The sequence below is a fragment of the Phaseolus vulgaris genome, chromosome 3 (assembly GCF_000499845.2).
Source record: "Phaseolus vulgaris cultivar G19833 chromosome 3, P. vulgaris v2.0, whole genome shotgun sequence".
In the NCBI taxonomy this organism is placed as follows: Eukaryota; Viridiplantae; Streptophyta; class Magnoliopsida; order Fabales; family Fabaceae; genus Phaseolus; species Phaseolus vulgaris.
The window spans coordinates 33,308,690-33,328,616 of NC_023757.2; the positions used below are offsets into that span (position 1 = coordinate 33,308,690).

At 32.3% G+C, this 19,927-nt stretch overlaps 2 protein-coding genes across 6 annotated transcripts; one reads left to right on the forward strand and one right to left on the reverse strand.

Annotated features, from left to right (window-relative positions):
* Window positions 1-735: 735 nt before the first annotated feature.
* LOC137807219 (nucleosome assembly protein 1;3) lies at window positions 736-3,724 on the reverse strand. Its single transcript, XM_068607725.1, has 12 exons — window positions 3,485-3,724; window positions 3,340-3,383; window positions 3,082-3,177; window positions 2,758-2,850; window positions 2,481-2,562; window positions 2,340-2,401; window positions 2,055-2,239; window positions 1,729-1,906; window positions 1,574-1,617; window positions 1,154-1,346; window positions 1,026-1,040; window positions 736-922 (listed from the first exon to the last, which is right to left on the reverse strand). Exons 1-12 carry the CDS (start codon window positions 3,528-3,530, stop codon window positions 854-856), a joined length of 1,107 nt encoding a protein of 368 aa, XP_068463826.1. The 5' UTR covers window positions 3,531-3,724; the 3' UTR covers window positions 736-853.
* A 3,074-nt stretch (window positions 3,725-6,798) lies between these two features.
* On the forward strand, window positions 6,799-16,594 carry LOC137807218 (DNA repair protein recA homolog 3, mitochondrial-like). Of its 5 annotated transcripts, XM_068607722.1 has the most exons (10): window positions 6,834-6,969; window positions 7,155-7,230; window positions 7,382-7,436; window positions 9,369-9,729; window positions 10,857-11,074; window positions 11,206-11,293; window positions 11,886-12,058; window positions 13,096-13,242; window positions 14,616-14,750; window positions 15,868-16,594. In XM_068607722.1, the coding sequence occupies exons 5-10, from the start codon at window positions 10,904-10,906 to the stop codon at window positions 16,234-16,236; spliced, it is 1,083 nt and encodes a 360-aa protein (XP_068463823.1). In that variant the 5' UTR covers window positions 6,834-6,969; window positions 7,155-7,230; window positions 7,382-7,436; window positions 9,369-9,729; window positions 10,857-10,903; the 3' UTR covers window positions 16,237-16,594. The 5 variants fall into 5 exon arrangements, with proteins under 5 accessions (XP_068463822.1, XP_068463821.1, XP_068463823.1 ...); XM_068607721.1 differs by lacking the exon at window positions 7,155-7,230 and having other exon boundaries at window positions 6,799-6,969; XM_068607723.1 differs by lacking the exon at window positions 9,369-9,729.
* Window positions 16,595-19,927: the final 3,333 nt, after the last annotated feature.

Below are 19,927 nucleotides of genomic sequence, written 5' to 3' on the forward strand. Positions count from 1 at the left end.
AATATACATTGATACTTCACTCATGAAAATTTCAAGAAAACAATCAACAAGACAATGTTTATTACAACAACACACAACCCTACTAATAACATCTTAATTCACACTATTCTTTTCCTTTTTGTAGACTTTTTATGTCTTGAGATAATTTCCAAATAGAATTGAAGATCTCAATCCTACTTAATATTCTAGTACATTTCAACCCTATACAATTATGTACTTAGTTGGATGATAATATATTAGTAAAATGTTAAAACTATATTTCACACTTAAGGAACAGAAGAATATTTAATAAACACAATTCTTTCATCTCATCCCAATTCAAAAAATATATATAGTATCATACAATACATTATTAAAATTATGTTCTTTCCTTAAATTTAAATCTTACTATTTTTAACAAATTAAATTCGCATAACCGTGCCTATGCCGGAAGAAATAGATTTGTATTTTTCCTTTTCTATTTCTGTTAGAATTTTTTTTTTTACTTGTACTGCACGTGCTTATTTATTAAACAAGAGAACAGAAATACCTAAAGAATGCATATAGATAATTGTAACGGTTACGGTTAAGATCCGTGCGGTTCAGTTAATGCGTCACTGTTGTCGGTCATCACCTGCACGCATGACAAGTGTTGGCACGGATAATTGCTGTAACAATTTTATGCTATATAACCACATTCTCTGTACGTAGCGCAAAATAATATAAGGGACTAAGTAAAAATCCAGACAACCAAAATTTAGGGAGGAAATTAATTAAGAAACATTAAAACAGTATTAAACCCACTTTCACATCAGATATTCTCCAATACCAATAAAACTCAACTTCTTAAATAAATCTCCACAGAAATATACTTCTACTGCTGCTTGCACTCTGGAGGTCGCTCACCCTGCTGACCTTCACCAAGCTGTGCTCTTCCACTCTTCTGAAGATTTACACAGTAAAAAAAAGGAACCAAGTCATGTGAGTTGCAGGAGCACGAAAGGAAAAAACAATCTATATCTCAACTTATATCACAAGTTCCGTACCTTGGGTGCTGATGACTGCAGCGACATAACACAATGGGGGAGATCCCACAAAAAAGAGTGTGTAAGATTCAAAACTGAGACAGAAAACAAACCCAGTACTAACATTTTAAAGAAATTACAAATTATACCCTCTTTTTAATCTTGTTCTCTTCCTCATCCTCTTCGTCATCGTCATCATCTTCGTCATCCTCTTCATCATCGTCTTCTTCAACATCTTCATCGTCCTCATCTTCCTCTAGTTCTCCAAATTCATCCCCCTGGATGGCCTCTCCAGTAAACCAGGACACAGCATGGGGAATAATCTTGTCTCTTATTGTTGACCTAAACATGCATGACAATATAACAAGATTCAAGACAATGAAAATTTAAAAATCAAGATTTCGATAAACAAAAGGATTGCGTAGTCTTGTTCCATCAAGATTACAATAAATACAAAGATGCACGGTTTGCAACAAAAGTCAACAAATACTTTATATTGGAAGATGAGTAACATGTTGGAAACCTGATACATGCAACTACAAACACTGGTAAACGATAATCAAGCTCACCCAATGTCATAGTCTTGTTCCATCTGATTCTGGAGCTCCTCAGCCTATGAACAAAAAAAGTATTAATCAAAGCACAAAAAAAAAAATAAACAGTGTTGCACATAGCAACGTTAATAAAGTTCAAATTGATTGGTTGTTTAATTCAACACCAGTACCGCTTCTTCATCAATGTCTTCATCATCTTCAGGAACTTGTGGTGGATTGAAGAAATTGAAGAAACTTTCACAACTTTCAGTTTTGGTAATTGGTTTAGCATTCTTTGAACCCTTCTTGGGCTTTTTCTTAAGAATCTTCTGTGTCAGGCATTTTCCTGAGTGCCATTGAATTTCAGTCCTAGAAATTAAAAAACAAAATTCAGCAAGCAAATTTATTAAAGAATACACACCACCAACCAATTTAACATGATAGTATACTGGTTAGGTAACAGTGATGTGGCATCATAATTTATAGTAGTATAATAAAAACAATTAATGAATCTTACCCAATTGCTTTCTCCAAAATTGGTTCATCCTCATCAATCATATGATATGTTTTAGTCAAGACAGTATTAGTAAAATAAGGATTGGTATCAAAGAAAAACTCAAGCTTGAATCCTTTAGGATTTTCTATCCTGCTCCACTTGATATCTTTGAGAAACTTGAGAGCACCTTCATCACGCTCTGAAATCTAGTTTTCGCAAGGGAACAATGAGAAAACTAATAAAATGAAAATACGTTGCAAAATGTACATTATAAAAAAAGTCAACTGCTGAACCAAATGAACTAACCTCCTCGGCTAACACTTCATTGTTTTTCATTGCAGTAAGCCAAAACGCAGGCACTCCCTTCTCTGTTAAGCAAATACTTCTATCAAATATTAAGTAATTGAAACACTGTTAAAAGAAAAACTCATGTATTTGTATTATTACCTTCATCCTCCCCACTATCGGGTGTTTTTTCGTTCACTGCCGCTTCTTCGACTTCGGTAACACCATTTACTATGTCATACCGCTGCAGTCAACCATGACAAGGAAAAAAATAATATTTTTATTATTACATCAACATCCCTAGAGCTAAGAATCACGATTTCAATTATAAATTTGATTAAAAGACAATTGCACAGCTTAAGTAGCAGATAATGAAACTCATTTAAGCTACACGTCCAGGCAAAGAATAAAACGGCAAATGCTACTTAGTTAGTTTCACCTTCGTGTACAGTGGTTGATACATTTTTTGGTATTTGGCTTCGAGTGCTGCTCTCTCCTCAAAAAATTTAGCCTCTAATTCATCGTGTTGGCCCTGCAAAATTATGACAAAATAATAATATCAATTTAAAAGGAGGAAGCTCCAAAACACCAAAATGTTATCTCGAAGCATCTCATCAATCAATACAAAACCTTATATGCAAGGGAATAACAACACTTCACACCTACCCCAACCAAGGACATTCCAAACAACAACTACAATTAACACTTAAAAAATCACGAACAAGAAATTTAAACAACCCAGGTGACGGGCTAACTATTATACCTGGATCTCTCTAAGAACCTCAACACGCTTCCTGACAATAGGTGACAACGACTCAAGAATATCGGAGTGTTGCCCGGCCAAACTCTGTATCTTGCTCTGCGCAAAATTAAACATTGAAAAATCTCAGAAACAATAAAAATAGCCAGATTTAACATGTAAATCCCGATAAATTCAAATCTTAATCTCAGCTTCATATATAAATAACAACATTAGTAGAAGTAATAGTAGCAGCAGTGGTAAGAAAAAGATGATACTAACCTTAAGAGCATTGACTAGGTCCGCTCTATTTTCCTCGTTGAGTACTTCGGGGAGAAATTAAGAACAATAGAACATCAAACGTGTGAAGCACGAAAAAATAAAATAAAAAAAATAAAAAAAGAGAAGAGAGAAATGGAAGGAGTACCGGAGGAGAGATCGGCGACGTTGAAGGTGTCCTTGTCGTTACTCATTGCAGAGGTGAAAGAAAAGCTTAGTTGAATGAGATGAAGCTAAAACCCTAAAGAAGAAAAAGATGAAGAAGAACAGAGAGGGTTTGGTTGTTGCTAAACGTGGCCACTCTCCAATCCTCTTTTCCTCTTCCTTCTTTTCTGAACTTGAATACACTCTCTATTTATTGCCTAGGGCTTCCTTTTTTATTCTTTTTTCGCTTTCACCAAATATGGGGGCCCAACCACCTCACTCTGCTTCCAAAAGTCCTTTATTTTAGGCCCAGCTTACAAAATCAAATCAATATACGCATTTTTTTATTTTTTTTCTGGACCCAAAAAAGATGTATACAATATCTCTTTTTTAATTCTGTTATTTATACAATAAAATTATGGATGACCATTCTTGCTGTCTGAATAATTTTATATATACATGTTTGATAAACAGTTAGGCTGTTTAGGCAACTATTGTTATTCCTAATAAGAGAAAGGAGGAAATAAAAAAATAGAATTAATACTTAAATTTTTCACAATTTAAATGATTTTTTGTAAAAGTAAATGTATCTATATAATTTAACTGGTCTTAATTAATAAATAATAGACATTTGTGCCTCAGTATCATATTACTATTTTAAGATATAAAATGAAACTATAATCTATAGCAGGGTTAGTTCCCTTATCACAATAAACAGCAATTTCTAAGATTGCACAATAATGCACAAGAACGGCAGTGAAGAAAAAAAAAACAAGATTGCGCGTGAGAAGAAGCTAAACAACAAAAACAAAATAAAAGTGGAACCTTAAAGAAAAGCTTTGTGGTGAGAAACAGAGAATAGATGTTTTTCATTCCCAGTTTGGGATGCATAAGCTGAAAAGTGGATGGAGGTAATGATTTTATGAAAATATCAGCATTCTCCATGGAAGATGAGATTGAAAGCAACTTTAGGAGTCCAACAGTAATCTTTTTTCGAACAATATGACAATCGATCTCGATGTGTTTGGTACGTTCTTGGAAAACCTGATTGGATGCAATCTGGATGGCAGATTGATTATCACAATACATGGTTGGCGGTTGTGTGTAGGAGACACCAAGATCTTGTAGCAGATAGGTGAGCCATTGGAGTCCACACGTTGTGGCAGCCATGGCCATGTACTTAGCCTCAGAGGAACTCTTGGAAATGGTTTGTTGTTTCTTTGATTTTCAGGAGATAAGAGATTTCCCTATATATATGGGGAAACCAGTAACAATTTTTTTTTGTCTCACGGCAGGTGGCCTAATCAGAGTCATTGTACGCTTTTCACTAGATAGAGTTTTGGTGAGGAAAAAAAGATATCGTAAACAAGAGCATTCTTGAGATATCGTAGGATTATTAGGATTCGAAAGGCTGCTTATTGATGAGTAGAGGTAGGGACGGAAACAAACTGACTCAGCTTGTTGACACTTAAGGCAATATTGGGTCTTATATTGGTAAGATAGATGAGCCTCCCAATTAGGCACCGGTAGGAGGAGGAGTCTTCTTCATTCAACAACAATTCTTGTTCACTGGAGAGGCGTAAGGAGTGAACCATTGTGTAGAAACAGGAGCACAATCCAACATTCATGTTTCATGTAGGAGGTTAAGAGTGTATTTCCTTTGGGAGAGGTGGATGTCATTACTGTTGCGAGCAACTTCAAGACCAAGAAAAACACATGAGGTCACCCAGACTTTTGATCCAAGAAGTCAAGTCCTTCCAGCTGTGTGTAGCCCTTGGCAACCAGGCGTGTTTTGTAGCCATCAATGGTGCCATCGCTGTTGTGTTTGATTTTGTAGACCCAATGGCAACCAATGGGTTTCTTACCCCGTGGAAGGGGAACATGTTGCCATGTATTTTTTGTGGAGAGAGCTTCAAGTTCGGCTTCCATAGCTTCTTTCCAGCATGGATGTTGTGAAGCTTCTTCATAACTTTTAGGCCTAGTGTGTGATGTAAAGGAGGAAAAAACATGTTTAAAATTAGAAGACAGAGCATTATAAGACAAAAAAATAAAGATAAGATATCTTGTACTTACAGTCTGTGTAGATGGTAGATCAATGTGAAATTCATAAAGATAGGTAGGGTTCATCTTGGACGAGTTGAATTGGGGATGAGTTGATCCGTAGGTGCCATAGATACCGGTTCAACCGTGACAAATACCGGTTCAACAGTGACAGATATCGGTTCAGCAGTGTAATTATCATAGGGAAAGTGGATGCATAAGAAGAAGGGATGAGTAAAGATAAATTGTTAGGGTTCTTGTTAACTTCATCTTTCAATTTGTAAGGAAAGTGAGTTTCATAAAAGATAGTGTGTCTTGAGACCTCTATTTTATGATTTTTAAGATCGAGAAAAATGTAACCTTTAGTATTAGGTTGAAAACCAAGAAAAATACCAGAAATAGAACGTTCATCAAGTTTGTGTTACGTGAGAAGTGATACTGCTAGAGAAACAAAGACAGTCAAAAACACGTAAAATAGACCAATGATATAAAGTGTCATGCAGTTTTTCATACGGAGATCTGTTATTTAAAAAGGGAGTGAAAATACAATTAATTAGAAGAACAACATGTAAAGCAACAAAATACCTAAAATTAGGAGATAACATAATTATTAGTATTTTTAATGTACTTATTACTACTATTTATTTAAAACCATCCAACATAATTTTTTTATTACATGATCAATAAATTTTTAATTTTGTTAAAAAAGTATAGGTGTGAAATTCTTCTTTTTATTGGAAGCAAAACTAGTCAAGAATTTTCACGATTAACTATATAAATTTTTCATTTTATTTTGTCGGTTTCTTTTATCGCTTTCATGTCTTTTTCTTACAGGTACAGGAAAAGTTTAAATTGTCCATAGTTAATAACAGAAAATTTATTTTTTAATTTTGTAAATTAGAACTAAAAAATGTATTCCGTATACTTTTATGAATTATACGATTTAAAATAAATTTCAAAATCTAACAATATATTATAGATTATATAAAAGGTTTAAATTATAGAACTACTGGCATTTCAAATCACATAATTTTAAAATAAAAATATATTATAGAATACATAATTCAAATATATTTTACATAATGCAATTTTTTTCTAAATTAGATAATTAATAACATATTTCCAATTCTCTGAAGAGGTGCAGGAATAAGCATGAGATGCAAAAAGTAATTGGCTCATCTCAACTTTTTAAAGTCCATTCACATACATCTAGGAAAATTAGAAGGAGTGGTACTTCCTCCATCCCAACAAATATCTTTCCGCACCCCATTATTTATGGAAAAGAAAACATTAGTATTAGTCTTAGTGTTAGTATCAGTGTCGTGTTCATGATGTCCCATTACACTTTCATTGGAATTCTTCTCTTTCTTTGAACCTCCGAAAGTTGCTTCTATGGCGAGTCTGCTTCGTAACATTTCCTTTCTCACACGCTCGCTATTCGTCCCTAAGGTTCGTTTCTACGCGTTTTTTTTCCTCTTTTGTATGCTGTCACATGGTTTTGTTTATGCACTTTGATCAGTTGTTTTTCATAATTTTTGTCACCAAAGGCATATTACGGTGCTCTCTTCTGTTTTATGCATTATTATCATTTTATGATTCTGATGACCTTGTCTGTCACGTTTTAATTTCTTTAGTTAATTATGTACTTTTAAAGTAATACGTGCATTCATGGGGACCGAAGTCAGAGGAATATTTGCCCTCTAACAAAAGGTAAGGAAAAGGAAAAAGCATTGGCCGTTTTGTCAGTCATGGTCATGAATATGCATTTAACCAATCGTTTCCCTCACTTTTTGCATCTTCTTCGTACGTTTCTGATTGATGCTGATTTTCCTGCATAATCAGTTCTTGCTTTCATTTGCAGGGCTTTGAGCTGGGATTATTTAGCACTTCTCATATTTTGAGCTTTTCATCTAAAGGTTTGCCGAAGCTCTCTTGCTTTCTTCCCTTCCCTTTATCTGAATCCAGAAGTTAATCAGTTGCAGGAGTTTATTTATACTGAAAATAGATTATCACATTCTTTTTCAAATTTTAGTATTAACTGTCATTGGTGTAAAATTCATGGAATACCACATTCAAAGATCGATAAAGAAACAAAAGATATACAGAGAAAAGAATACAGTTTCAAAACATTAAGAATAAAGTTGTGATAATGTGAAGAAACTTTGTTATACGAAATCATAGAAGAAATAGGATATTTGGTATCTAGAGGATTAATCATGGTAGCTGAAGCGAAAGTAGTTTGATTATCATTGTATTTAAGAGGTCTAGTTCGGATTCTGTTAGATTTTCTGAGGGAATGTTTAGAAGAAATAAGGGGAGGAGAGTCCGTAAGTGAAGAGAAAGCCCGTGGGTTGTGAGTAGTGCTGAAAGGGTAAGCAAGGGTGGTTAGACCATTAACGTTGATAGTGGAAAAGGGAAAACAATTCTCATAAAAAATAACATTTCGAGAGACTTCAATGGTTTGTGTGTGAAGATTGTACACAATATAACTTTTCTTGTGAGACCTGAACCCTAGAAACACGCATGGTAAAGTTCTATGATCCAACTTCCTCCTGCGAGTACTAAGAGTGCTAGTTTAAAAAAGGTACCCAAACACTCAAAGTAAAGTAACATCGTATAATTAAGAATAGAGCTTTTGATATGGGGACACATTTTTTAGAAAAGGTGTGGGAATAAGGTTTATTAAGTTAGTTGCATGAAGTAAAGCACACAACCAAAAAAGGTTGGGAATGTTAGACTGAAATAAGAGAGCTCAAGTTACATTGAGTAAATGTTTATGTTTCCTTTCAACAATGCCATTCTGTTGAGGGGTTTCAACACAAGTGGTTTGACGTATAGTATCAGTAGATTGAAAAAAAATAACTCATGATAAATTCCACACCATTATCTGATCGAATTGTTTTGACTTTTTTTGTATCAAATTGTCTTTCAACAGAATTAACAAATCCTTGTAAAAGAGATTGTGTTTCAGCTTTAGAAGACATTGGGAAAACCCAAACAAATCTAGTATGATCATCAACAGTAGTAAGAAAATATTTATGATCATGTAATATATGGAATTAATTAATTTGGAAATAAAGATCAAATTGAATTTGAAATTTGGTAGATATAACACATCAGTCAGAACTAGAAACTCTGAAACGTATGCTAGAATATTTAGCAATCTATTGTTCTCCATTGGGGAGGGAGGCTAACAATAATGGGTGAAATTTGTCTATATTCACTATATAAGTCAAGAAAATATGCAATATGGTCAGTAGCCCCCAATTCAAGAAGCCAAGTATTGGGATTAGAATCATTGTTTATGGTGCAAACAACAGGTAAAATATTCCTAGAACATAATTTGTTTTAGGAAGAATACCAAGTTGATTAATATGAGCACTTTGCGTAGAGGAAGAAGATCCTGTAGATGTCTGTTGCAGTAAATTCATTAGAGTTTGATATTGTTGTGAAGTTAATTTCAATTATGAATTCTGTGCTTCCTGAGATGTGGCTGTAGTTCCATTGAATTGTCTTTCTTTTTAAGTAGCGTATGAAAAAACTTTGTTAATTGAGGGAAGAGGGTCCATCATTAGTATAGCAGACCTTACATTATTATACTGATAATTCAATCTTCTCAAGAATTGTGTAACTTGGTCTTGTACCTTCCTTTGTTTCACAGTTGCAAGAGCATTACATGAACATTTTTTAACACAACTACATATTGTATCTGGTCTATATGATTCTAATTCATCCCATATCACCCTTAATTTTGTATGATACTCTGTAACATCACCATATTTGACAGAAATAACTTGCTGTAATTTTGAGATTCTCAATAGACCTCTTTGTGAATATCTTGATTTCAGGCCTTTCCAAATATCAACAACTTTATCCAACCTCATTATACTTTCTCTGATTGAAGGTGATACTGAGTGTATCAACCACAAGACCACCATATTATTGGAACATTTCCATGCTGCATGAAGAGCATGATTAGGTATTGGTTGCAGCAAAGAATCATCAACAAATTCCAACTTATTCTTTGCATTGAATGCAGTGGTCATTGATCTAGACCACGATTTGTAATTTGTGGGATCAAGAAGAGGAGAAACAAGAGAGATCGATGGATTCTCATTTGGTTTGGATGTACATAATATGGACTGTGGGGATTGAGCGATTCATCTAGGGTTGAAGAATTGTCAAAGCCATGGAAGAATGGAAACAATGGTAGTATTAGGGGAAGACAATAAGAGTGCAATAGAAATCTTCAATTCAAGATCTTTGATATCATGTAAAATTCATGGCATGCCATATTCAAAGACCAAGAAAGAAACAAAAGATACATAGATGAAAAAAAATACTGTTTCAAATATTATTATTCATTCTCATGGCGTAGCATTGGTTATAGGTTATATATAAGAATCAGTTACAACAGACTAATTGATTTATAATAAAATTTATTTTAAGTAGCCATAGAGATAAGACTAATACTAACTGATTTATAGATAAGACTATATAGTAAGATTTATTTTAACTAACAATAGAGATAAGGCTAATAATTGCATGTAATTGTTGAAACTTAGTCTTTATTGTTGGGGTAATCTTCTTACAAGGCTTATAGGGTAAATAAATTATAATAATCATGATATGCGTTGGGCTTGGTAAGTCCAGTTAAGCTCATTGTGCTTTTGGTGAATCCTCAGAATGATGCTTGACAAGGAATTGTTTATGTTCTTTATAGTTTATACATCTAAGTTTTTGTATTCATGTGCGGAATCAAACCAAAACAAAAGTTTATACTTGTTCGTTGCGTTTTTTTTTTTATGGATTCGTGTAATAGTAAGCATGGATCATTTAGGAGTCTCTACTTTTTCTTGGAGCAGTATTTATTTCATTTAGCCTTTATGTTAGGCGTCCTACTACTGTGACTAAGGTACAACATGAAAATGCACTATATGATAGTTGAGTAACTTGGGTTTGAGGAAGGTTGCATGAAAAGTAACAGGACAGGATGAGAAGGTAAGCAAGAAGGGGATTGATTGGATGGTTAAACAGAAAATTGGAGTATTAAAAAGAGGGAAGAGGGGTGGAGGAAAGAAGCAAGTTTGAAAAGAAAGCGAACTAGGACTCCTGAATGGTGGCAGTATCTCTGTTTTCTTATTTGGAGAGTTCATATCGTACCAGAGTCCGTTCATGTCTATCTCATCCATTAATGTCATACTGATATAAGTTGCAATTTATAGAAAATAATGTAGTGTTTCAGATCATTCTCCTCTAGTTTCCTATTATCTCTAATGTTTGAAGTTTGAACAGATTTGAAGTTGACAACATTTTCCATTTCTATATACCTAAAGGTAGAAGGCGCTCTAAATCTGATGGAAGTGACTCTGGTGAAGAAAACATGTCCAAGAAAGAGCTGGCACTTCAACAAGCTCTTGATCAAATCACTTCTGCATTTGGAAAGGGATCCATCATGTGGCTTGGTCGTTCTGTCTCACCAAAAAATGTGCCTGTTGTGTCTACAGGTTCTTTTGGTCTTGATATAGCACTAGGAATTGGTGGTCTTCCGAAGGTATGCTTTGATCCTTGCATGAAGAGGTTTCTTGCTTATTTGTTTTATGTGAATAGACTGAACCGTTTTTAATACACTAACTGCTGGATACTGATGACAGTTTTCCGTTTTCCCCCAATTTGTGTCCATAGGGACGTGTTGTGGAAATATATGGTCCAGAGGCTTCTGGAAAAACAACTCTTGCTTTACATGTGATTGCAGAAGCACAGAAGCTCGGAGGTTATCTTCATATAATACTTCAGCACTTATAATTGAAATGTCTATGTCTTTTGGTTGTAATGGATTTAGACTTCTAACTTCTATAGATGTTACCATGACTTAATCATAATTATGGTTGCTACAGACTCAGATGATTTAATCTCCGGGCCCTGCTCTTTATGTTTGATAGTGATAATTGTGCTGTTTTTTTCCTTGTGATTTCTTAAAGAATGTCTAACTTTGGTTCTTAGAACACCCTTTGACTATTACTTTTTGGAAACGGCAAATTTGATGTCTGATTCTATACATGATTTCTTGTTGTCTAAAATCCCTGCTTCAATATCAATACCCTGCCTACAAATTTTAGGTGCTACACTGCTAGTGCTAGCAGTTTCCCAGCTGTAAATCTAATTTGGTTTCTCACAGTCTAAATTTGGTGCTAGTAGTTTTCCCGGTTTCAGATGTGTTCTTCCATTCCATTAGTTTAATTGTAACTATAATTTCAATAAATTAATAATGAAGTTGAGGAGGCCTACCCACACAATTTTATGATTTACTTGTTTAGAATTTTGTAGCTGGTTTATCTGGAAATTGATATGGTTGTTTCATACAGGTTATTGTGTCTTTGTTGATGCTGAGCATGCCCTTGATAAGACACTTGCAGAGTCTATTGGTGTGAACACAGCGAATTTGCTGTTCTCCCAACCCGATTGTGGTGAACAGGCACTTAGTCTTGTGGATACCTTAATCCGTAGTGGTTCAGTTGATGTAATTGTTGTCGACAGTGTAAGTTTGAAGCACATTTTCTTTTGTTTCTGTCAATACTTTCCCTGTTTCCGTTGTAACTTGCTTACGATTATATGGTAAGTGTTGATTCTACTATTATATTAATCTGTTATTAGATTCACTAAACCAGTGTATCAAGTGGCATACTTTCACCACCATCTAATAACTTATTGTAGGAAACTGATTGTATCCAATCACCCTTGAATTAGATCTAGTCATTGTAAACTACTCATCCTATAAAACTTATTTATTGGTGTAAGTATTCTATTTTCTGTGTAGGTAGATCCCTGTACATAAATCTTGCTTTTGGTGATGCTTGTCACCTAGAGATATCTCCGGCTTCTTGTATTATGTAGAAATCAGTGTGATTGGTTATAATATAAGTTCAGGGGAGGGTGAGATATTTGATGTGGAAACTGGAATTGTTCTGGAATGGAAGCATTTTTTAGCATTGTGATAGGAACTTGGGTATTGTGGGGTGCCTAAGTCCTACTTCGAGTAGTATGGGATGTTCGGTGGAGTATATAAGTGTTTGATTCTCCTCTCTTAGTAGTTAGCTTCTGAGGGTGGGTTCTCCAAGTTCTTGGGTACTTACAAATTGATATTAGAGCTGGTTGTCAATGTCTCAGAAAGGGCTACCTGTGAATGATTCTAACCAACTAAGAGAGTTGAGTGAAGTGGATTATTTAAGGGTTTTGTTTTCCCCCTTAATAGCTAGCTTTTGAGAGTAAGTTTCACACGTGCTTGGGTATTTATCACATTGACTCAGCCAAATTTTAGAAGCTCTTAAATAAAATTGTTATTTTTAATATTTTGGATTTTGTCCTCTTAAACCCTCATTTGTAGACTAGTTGAGTTTGATTTTCCAATGGAAAGAATGAGCAAAATTTAGTGTTCCTCTTTGAACTTTCTCTGTATTTCTCCCTCTTGTATAGTTTTTTCTTCCATATGGTTCATACTACGTCATTCAAATCTTGTTTTATTTGTTTAAATGCACATCCAGTGTCAACTAACTTTTTGCAGTTTTTATATGATAGGTGGCTGCACTTGTTCCTAAAGGTGAGCTTGATGGTGAAATGGGTGATGCTCACATGGCAATGCAGGCTAGGTTAATGAGTCAGGCACTTCGAAAATTGAGCCATGCCTTGACACTTTCTCAAAGTATATTAATTTTTATAAATCAGGTATCGGCTAAATTGTTATCAGCTATGTTGTCAATTTGTTTTTGATAGGCAACCCAGAGCTTTCATTACTAAGGTACCAATGATACCATAAAACATGTACAACAAAGCCTTTGACCAGGATTGTAAAACTCCTCATAACAAAACCTCTTACCAGTTGGTTATTAAGTATGTATGCTCCCCTGACTCTTAAAATACTTTATAACTTCAATAACTCCGTAAAATTAGTATTGCACCCCAAATTGCTACGTAAAACTTAGTTACTTGTGTATCTAATCTAACACCTATTTTTGCAGAACCAACAACCAAAACGGCAGCTATGTTGTCAATTTTACTTTGGTCAGATTATGAATATGTTTCAGTTTGAACCTGAGCAAGTTAGTGTGTACGTGAAACTTCTGTTTGGGTTAGCCTGTCCGGTCCTAATTTGATGTTTGGTCTATGATTTATTTTCTTGACTTATGCTGAGCAATGTTCCACTATCATAATTCATATATTCTATTGTTGTTGACTTTATTAAACTTTTCAACCTCTCTGACTTTGTCCTGCTTCTGTCTTCTGCTTAGTGTAATGTTCAGAGTCAATTCACTGTCTTTTTTTATGCATGTAAAAGCTGCATGCGTGTAAAAATTAGTGTATAAATTCACCTGAATCTTAAATACCAAAAGCTATTAATTGCTGGAACTTCATCAGTCTATTTTTTTCAGATTACAAAGAAAATAATAATAAATGTAGATGTGCTAGCAGCATGCCCCTATTATTAATTGAAATTTGTTAGAAATCACAAAACGTTTGGGTCTCCCTCCATCCTTATTTTGATTAATTCACTCATTATTTAGTTGTTTTCAATGAATTTTGACAATAGGAGAGTATGGTAGAGTGTATGTTACTAGCACTGTTATAAATTATATCAAGGAACAGCATAGTTAGGGTTCATTGCTGGGGTAAATATCAGAGCCATAGCTTCTGTGAGTAAATATGGAGTTTTATTTTCGAGTAGAGGAGCTCTCAAAAAGATTATCTAGCTATGTATGTTCTTTGGCTTTCCAAATTATTTGAATTTATTGAAATATTAATTATGTACTGGTCATACATCGGTCAGACATATACCAATGGACCTATTTTTAAACTTATGATGGAGTGTTGCTTGCTATATTCGATGTGTTTTTTTATATGGTTTTTTATCCAAAGGAATGTTAAATGACTTGGTTGGTGTTATCTTTTACTGTTTGTGTATTCTGTAGGAATATTATCTTCTGTGTGTGTAATGTATACATTTTCTTTTGGGTGGAAGTGGAAGTACTTTGTTCAACAAATTACCTTGGGGATGTGTCTGTCTTTTAGTAACAGGAATTCTGTTGTGTATGTTCCCCCAGGTGAGGTCAAAGATTTCAACTTTTGGGGGATTTAGTGGGCCTACGGAAGTTACTTGTGGTGGTAATGCATTGAAATTCTATGCTTCTGTGCGTCTAAATATCAAGAGAACAGGTTTTGTCAAGAAGGGTGAAGAGGTAATCATATACTGATTTTTTTTCTGCCGTACTTCCTGCTGTAGTATCCTGTTCAAGTGTTTGTTTCAAAAAAATAAAATCTGGTTCAGTTTGATGGAATCAACAATATTCTGTTCTGAAATAGGCTTTCTCTTTAAATTTATGTTCCAAGTTACTTTCATTTCTTGATATACTTTGGACGTGAGTGGTGTAGGTGTAAAGCTTTTGAATTCAGTGAACTTATTGCAATCTTGATAAATAGCAGTTCTGTCCATGCCCTATAAAACAGGAGATGTAAATTAATTGAAGTTGCTTGCTTATTTATGGTTAATAGTGAATGTTTCCACATCCTGCAGCAAAGTAGATGTTGGTGTTTAGTATGAAGTTAAATTTAAAAAGAAAAACAGAAATGCTCTAACACACTCTTATTAATTGAAATTGATTGAAAATTACATAATTTTATGAGACCCACTTCATAGCTAATGAATTCCACTCATGATTTCGTAATTTCCAATAAATTTTAACTAATAGTAAAGAGATTGTGTTAAAAGGAACGTGTTAGGGTGTATTATAAAGAATGTACTAGGGAGTGTGTTGCCAGCACTCCTCAAGAGAAAATATATTAGCATTATTAGGTCGAGACGGTTGTAAATTTTGTGGTGAAGTCATTTGTCATCATCAATCCAGTTCTTTTGGCAAAACTGGTTGTGACACATACTGTTTTTGTTTTGTTTTGAGTAAGCATGCTATTTGTTGACGACATTACCATTTTTGGTATTTTAATCATCTATGCAGTACCTACATTTATAGTGTGTTTGAACGGAGAATTTTAAGAGGGTAGTTTATTTGTATGAAGAATTTGAAATACTTTACAACAAATTATGTTGTTTCGATAACGGATTTAAAAGAAATTGAAACTTAAGGATTTTATGAGTAATTAGATCTCTTAAAAATGAAGAATTTCAAATTTCACTTAGAAAGGACGAATTAGATCTCTTCATATATTTTTTTTTTAATTTTGATTTTGGTTTGGGAGTCATCGACGTCCCTTTTTATTGGTATTAATATATAATTTTATTTAAATTATTAGAATTATTTTTGTTTTTGTAAACCACAACTGTTAATTTTATTTGTGCAGATTTTAGGAAGCCAGATTCTTGTCAAGGTTGTGAAGAACAAGCTTGCCCCTCCGTTTAAAACTGCTGAATTTGAGCTTGAATTTGGCAAGGGGATATGTAAAGAAACAGAGATTATAGATTTAAGTGTACAACACAAACTAATCTTAAAGGCTGGTGCAATGTATTACTATAACGAACAGAATTTCCGCGGTAAGGATGCCCTAAAGAGTTTCCTAGCTGAGAAATATAGTGCATTAGAAGAACTTGAAACGAAGCTCAGAGAAAAGGTTCTTAATGTTGAGACAGAACAGACACAAGAATCAGATGTTACCGAAGGAATTGCATCAGTTAGTTCTACTCTGGAAGAAACACCTGTTGTAGAAGCATGATTTTGTGAATGAATGTAACAAGAAACATCAGTTAGTTCAATCTGTACCCTGTCATTTATGCATGTAGCTTGGTGAATTGGTCCTAAAATGGTCACTCTCAGATGAAGAAGGTCCTGAGAAGCTATGCATGACCCAAATGCTTATACTTCTAGTTTGGAATATCATTCTTGTTAGTGGTCAAAGTTTGAAGTTCAATTTGAATTTCAGTGTACTTACCTGTAAATTGAATTTTAATGTCATTTTATATAGCTCATGTAAATTGAGAATGTAACGGAATAACTGCTTATGAAGCAAAGTCATTAATTACTAAAGAGTTTACCGGCCTCCAACAAATTATTAATACATATCTTTCTCATGATATCCATCGTTTTTCTTCCATTTTAAACCCCGTCTTTTACTTATATTTTAAAATTAAAATATAAAAATAAATTGTTTAAATATTGTTCCTGTTAGGAAAATGAGACCTAGAGAACTATTGAATGACTTTGTCTTCCTCTTTCCTACCGGTCAGTCGACTCACGCTTCAACTTACTCTTTTTGTCTTCTTAATGCTCCTTTAGGTCTCGGTTGCTCAGTCTTCTAGAGAATGTTGAAAGGGGATACTTGCAGCAAAGAGTGTTCGACATTCGGATGTTGGAGTACCGTATTTAATGACATACATTTTTCTTGAAATATGCGCTATTTATATTATTTTAATAGGTTTTGGATCAGATTAGTGAGATGGGTCATGCTTAGAAGTATATTACCTAATTCTGGTTTACTTTTACGGACCCTGATTGAGCGTTAATGGACCAAGGGTGTCGATCGTCCTGCATGGACATGTATCATTCGGTCGGTTCGTTGTGAAAATCGAGCCGCGACATTGACTGTTCGGTATACCAGTACAAATACTAAAATTGTGCTATATTTTAACCATATAACAAATTATTTATTACTTTTATGTAATTATAATTATTAATTTTATTTTCTTAAAAAATGTAGAAACACCCACGAGATCTGGCTCAATTCCCTATCTAGCACCATTTACATGTTTATTTCCCTATCTAGCACCCTTTTGTTTTTATTTCCCTATCCAGCACCCTTTTGTTTTTATTTTCCTATCTAGCACTCTTTTATTTTTTATTTCCCTATCTAGCACCATTTTAAAAATAAATAAATAAATAATAAATTATTATTATTTTTAATAATTTTAATTTTGAATGCATTAAAAAATAAATATTTTTAATGTTTAAAATAATTAGAAATATAATTAATGAGTTTTTACAAAATAAAAAAAAAAGTAATAAATTAAAAATGTTTAGTTTAATTTTTTTTTAAATGAAGAAAATAAAAAATTAAACTATACAACAACATAAAAGTTGAATCTATAAACATAAATTAGTATTTATTTTTATTATTATTAATGATATAATCATGTTAATTTCAAGTAAAAAATACAGGACATAATTATAAAAAAACCAAAGTCAATTAGTATTAATTAATAGTGAACACATAAATAATATTGAAGTGTCTACCCTAAATGCAAAAGTCTAAAAAAAAAACTAATGCAAATGCTACACTTAATGCTACACTGAATGCATTAAAAAATAAATATTTTTAATGTTTAAAATAATTAGAAATATAATTAATGAATAAATAAATGAGTTTTTACAAAATAAAAATAAAAAAAGTAATAAATTAAAAATGTTTAGTTTAAAATTATTTTTTTTAAATGAAGAAAATAAAAAATTAAACTTTACAACAACATAAAAGTTAAATCTATAAACATAAATTACTATTTATTTTGATTATTATTGATGATGTAATCATGTTAATTTCAAGTAAAAAATACAGGACATATTTATAAAAAAAATCAAAGTCAATTAGTATTAATTAATAGTGGACACATAAATAATATTGAAATGTTTACCTAAATGCAAAATTCTAAAAAAAACTAATACAAATATTACACTTAATGCTTAAAAATGAGAAGAAAAAAATGCAAAAATAAATAAGTCTAGAAAATAAAAACAACAACAAATAAAATAAGTGTAACATTTGTAAAAAAATAATTTTAAACTAAATATTTTTAATTTATTACTTTTTTATTTTTATTTTGTAAAAACTCATTTATTTATTCATTAATTATATTTCTAATTATTTTAAACATTAAAAATATTTATTTTTTAATGCATTCAAAATTAAAATTATTAAAAAAATAATAATTTATTATTTATTTATTTATTTTTAAAATGGTGCTAGATAGGAAAATAAAAAATAAAAGAGTGCTAGATAGGGAAATAAAAACAAAAGGGTGCTAGATAGGGAAATAAAAATAAAATGGTGCTAGATAGGGAAATAAAAACAAAAGGGTGTTAGATAGGAAAATAAAAATGTAAATGGTGCTAGATAGGGAATAGAGCCACGAGATCTTTCTTCCATTTATAACTGTGTTTTTGAAACAAAAAAATATACTATAACCCTGTATAACAGTTTTAAATATATAATTAAATTATGTGAAAAATTATTAAAATGTTGTATTATAATGATTATTGTTGAAATGTTTTTTTTTTTCTATTCTAGGAATTGTCAGTGACAGCATGAATTCAACAGCTTGAAATTTGTACAAGGATTCTCTAGTTCCTTTTTCTTAAAAAAAATGGGTATAAGAATTTTCTAATTATCTTTTGATGGACCCCCTTGTACAGCGGCTATCTACCTTTGAAAAGTATAATTTTCTCGAAAATAACATTAATTTTTTTATTGCTTGTTTGCTGTTTTGCATATTTTCATACTACTCAAAGTATTTTTCAATTTTTATTTACGTATTTCCCAATAAACTTTGGTATAAAAAATATTTCATTAACGCCTTTTGGTAGACTTAGTTTTTAATTTTATATTTTTTTTACCTTTTCCATCCTTAGTTAATAAAATATAAAATGCTCTCTTATTATTAAAATGTGTTACTATTAAATAATGGATGTATAAATATAAGAAACCCAGAAGAAAAAAAAAAGTCTTTATCGTTTCCCAGTCTCGGAATCATACTTTAAAAAGTTCCTCCTCTTAAATCTATTTTTAGAGAGTTGACTAATATAATGAAGTAAATGGGACCACAAGGAATAACAATTCTCTTTTAATTGTTTATTTATTTATAACAATACTACTCCGTTGACTATCTTTCATGATGCTAACACGTGCAATGAAAAACTTCGTTTCTTGTTTTAATGACATTGGCTACTTTTGTCAAGAAATGGAAGTCATAAACTTTATAATTAAGTTATACACCTTCTTGTGTAAAAAAGAAGTTATAAACTTTCTAATTATGTTTGCTCGAATACATGTTATAAATGCTTTTGAGATTTTTTTTCATAGAAATTATATTTTCAATATTTTTTTAAGAAAACCTTTTTAACTTGTATTTGAACTTATTTTTAAGGAGAGTGACATGCTATAAAATAAACTAAGTTGTGTTTTATATTTTTATTCATAAAAATTTTGGGTGGATCAAATTTTAGAAGAATCTGTAAAGAGAATATTCTTATTTTTTTTAAAAAAAGTCAAAGTGCAATGTGATTGATGACTTGAAGAAGCATTTGTGACAATTTGCGAAAAGTAAAAAGCCAAATATTTGGCATGTGATTAAATAACATACCCCTTTCCTTTTGAATGTTTTTCCATCCCAAATTTATGTTTAGAATACTCTGAAATA

Bases quoted from the DNA above. Each gene is read 5' to 3' on its own strand.
- LOC137807218 (XM_068607720.1), top strand. From the start codon at position 6,913: ATGGCGAGTCTGCTTCGTAACATTTCCTTTCTCACACGCTCGCTATTC. The intron at 6,970-7,381 runs GTTCGTTTCTAC...TTTCATTTGCAG, and splicing joins GCTCGCTATTCGTCCCTAAG to GGCTTTGAGCTGGGATTATT. The intron at 11,075-11,205 runs GTATGCTTTGAT...TTGTGTCCATAG, and splicing joins GAATTGGTGGTCTTCCGAAG to GGACGTGTTGTGGAAATATA.
- LOC137807219 (XM_068607725.1), bottom strand. From the start codon at position 3,530: ATGAGTAACGACAAGGACACCTTCAACGTCGCCGATCTCTCCTCCG. The intron at 3,178-3,339 runs GTTAGTATCATC...AATTTTGCGCAG, and splicing joins ACCTAGTCAATGCTCTTAAG to AGCAAGATACAGAGTTTGGC. The intron at 2,240-2,339 runs GTTAGTTCATTT...TGCGAAAACTAG, and splicing joins ATGAAGTGTTAGCCGAGGAG to ATTTCAGAGCGTGATGAAGG.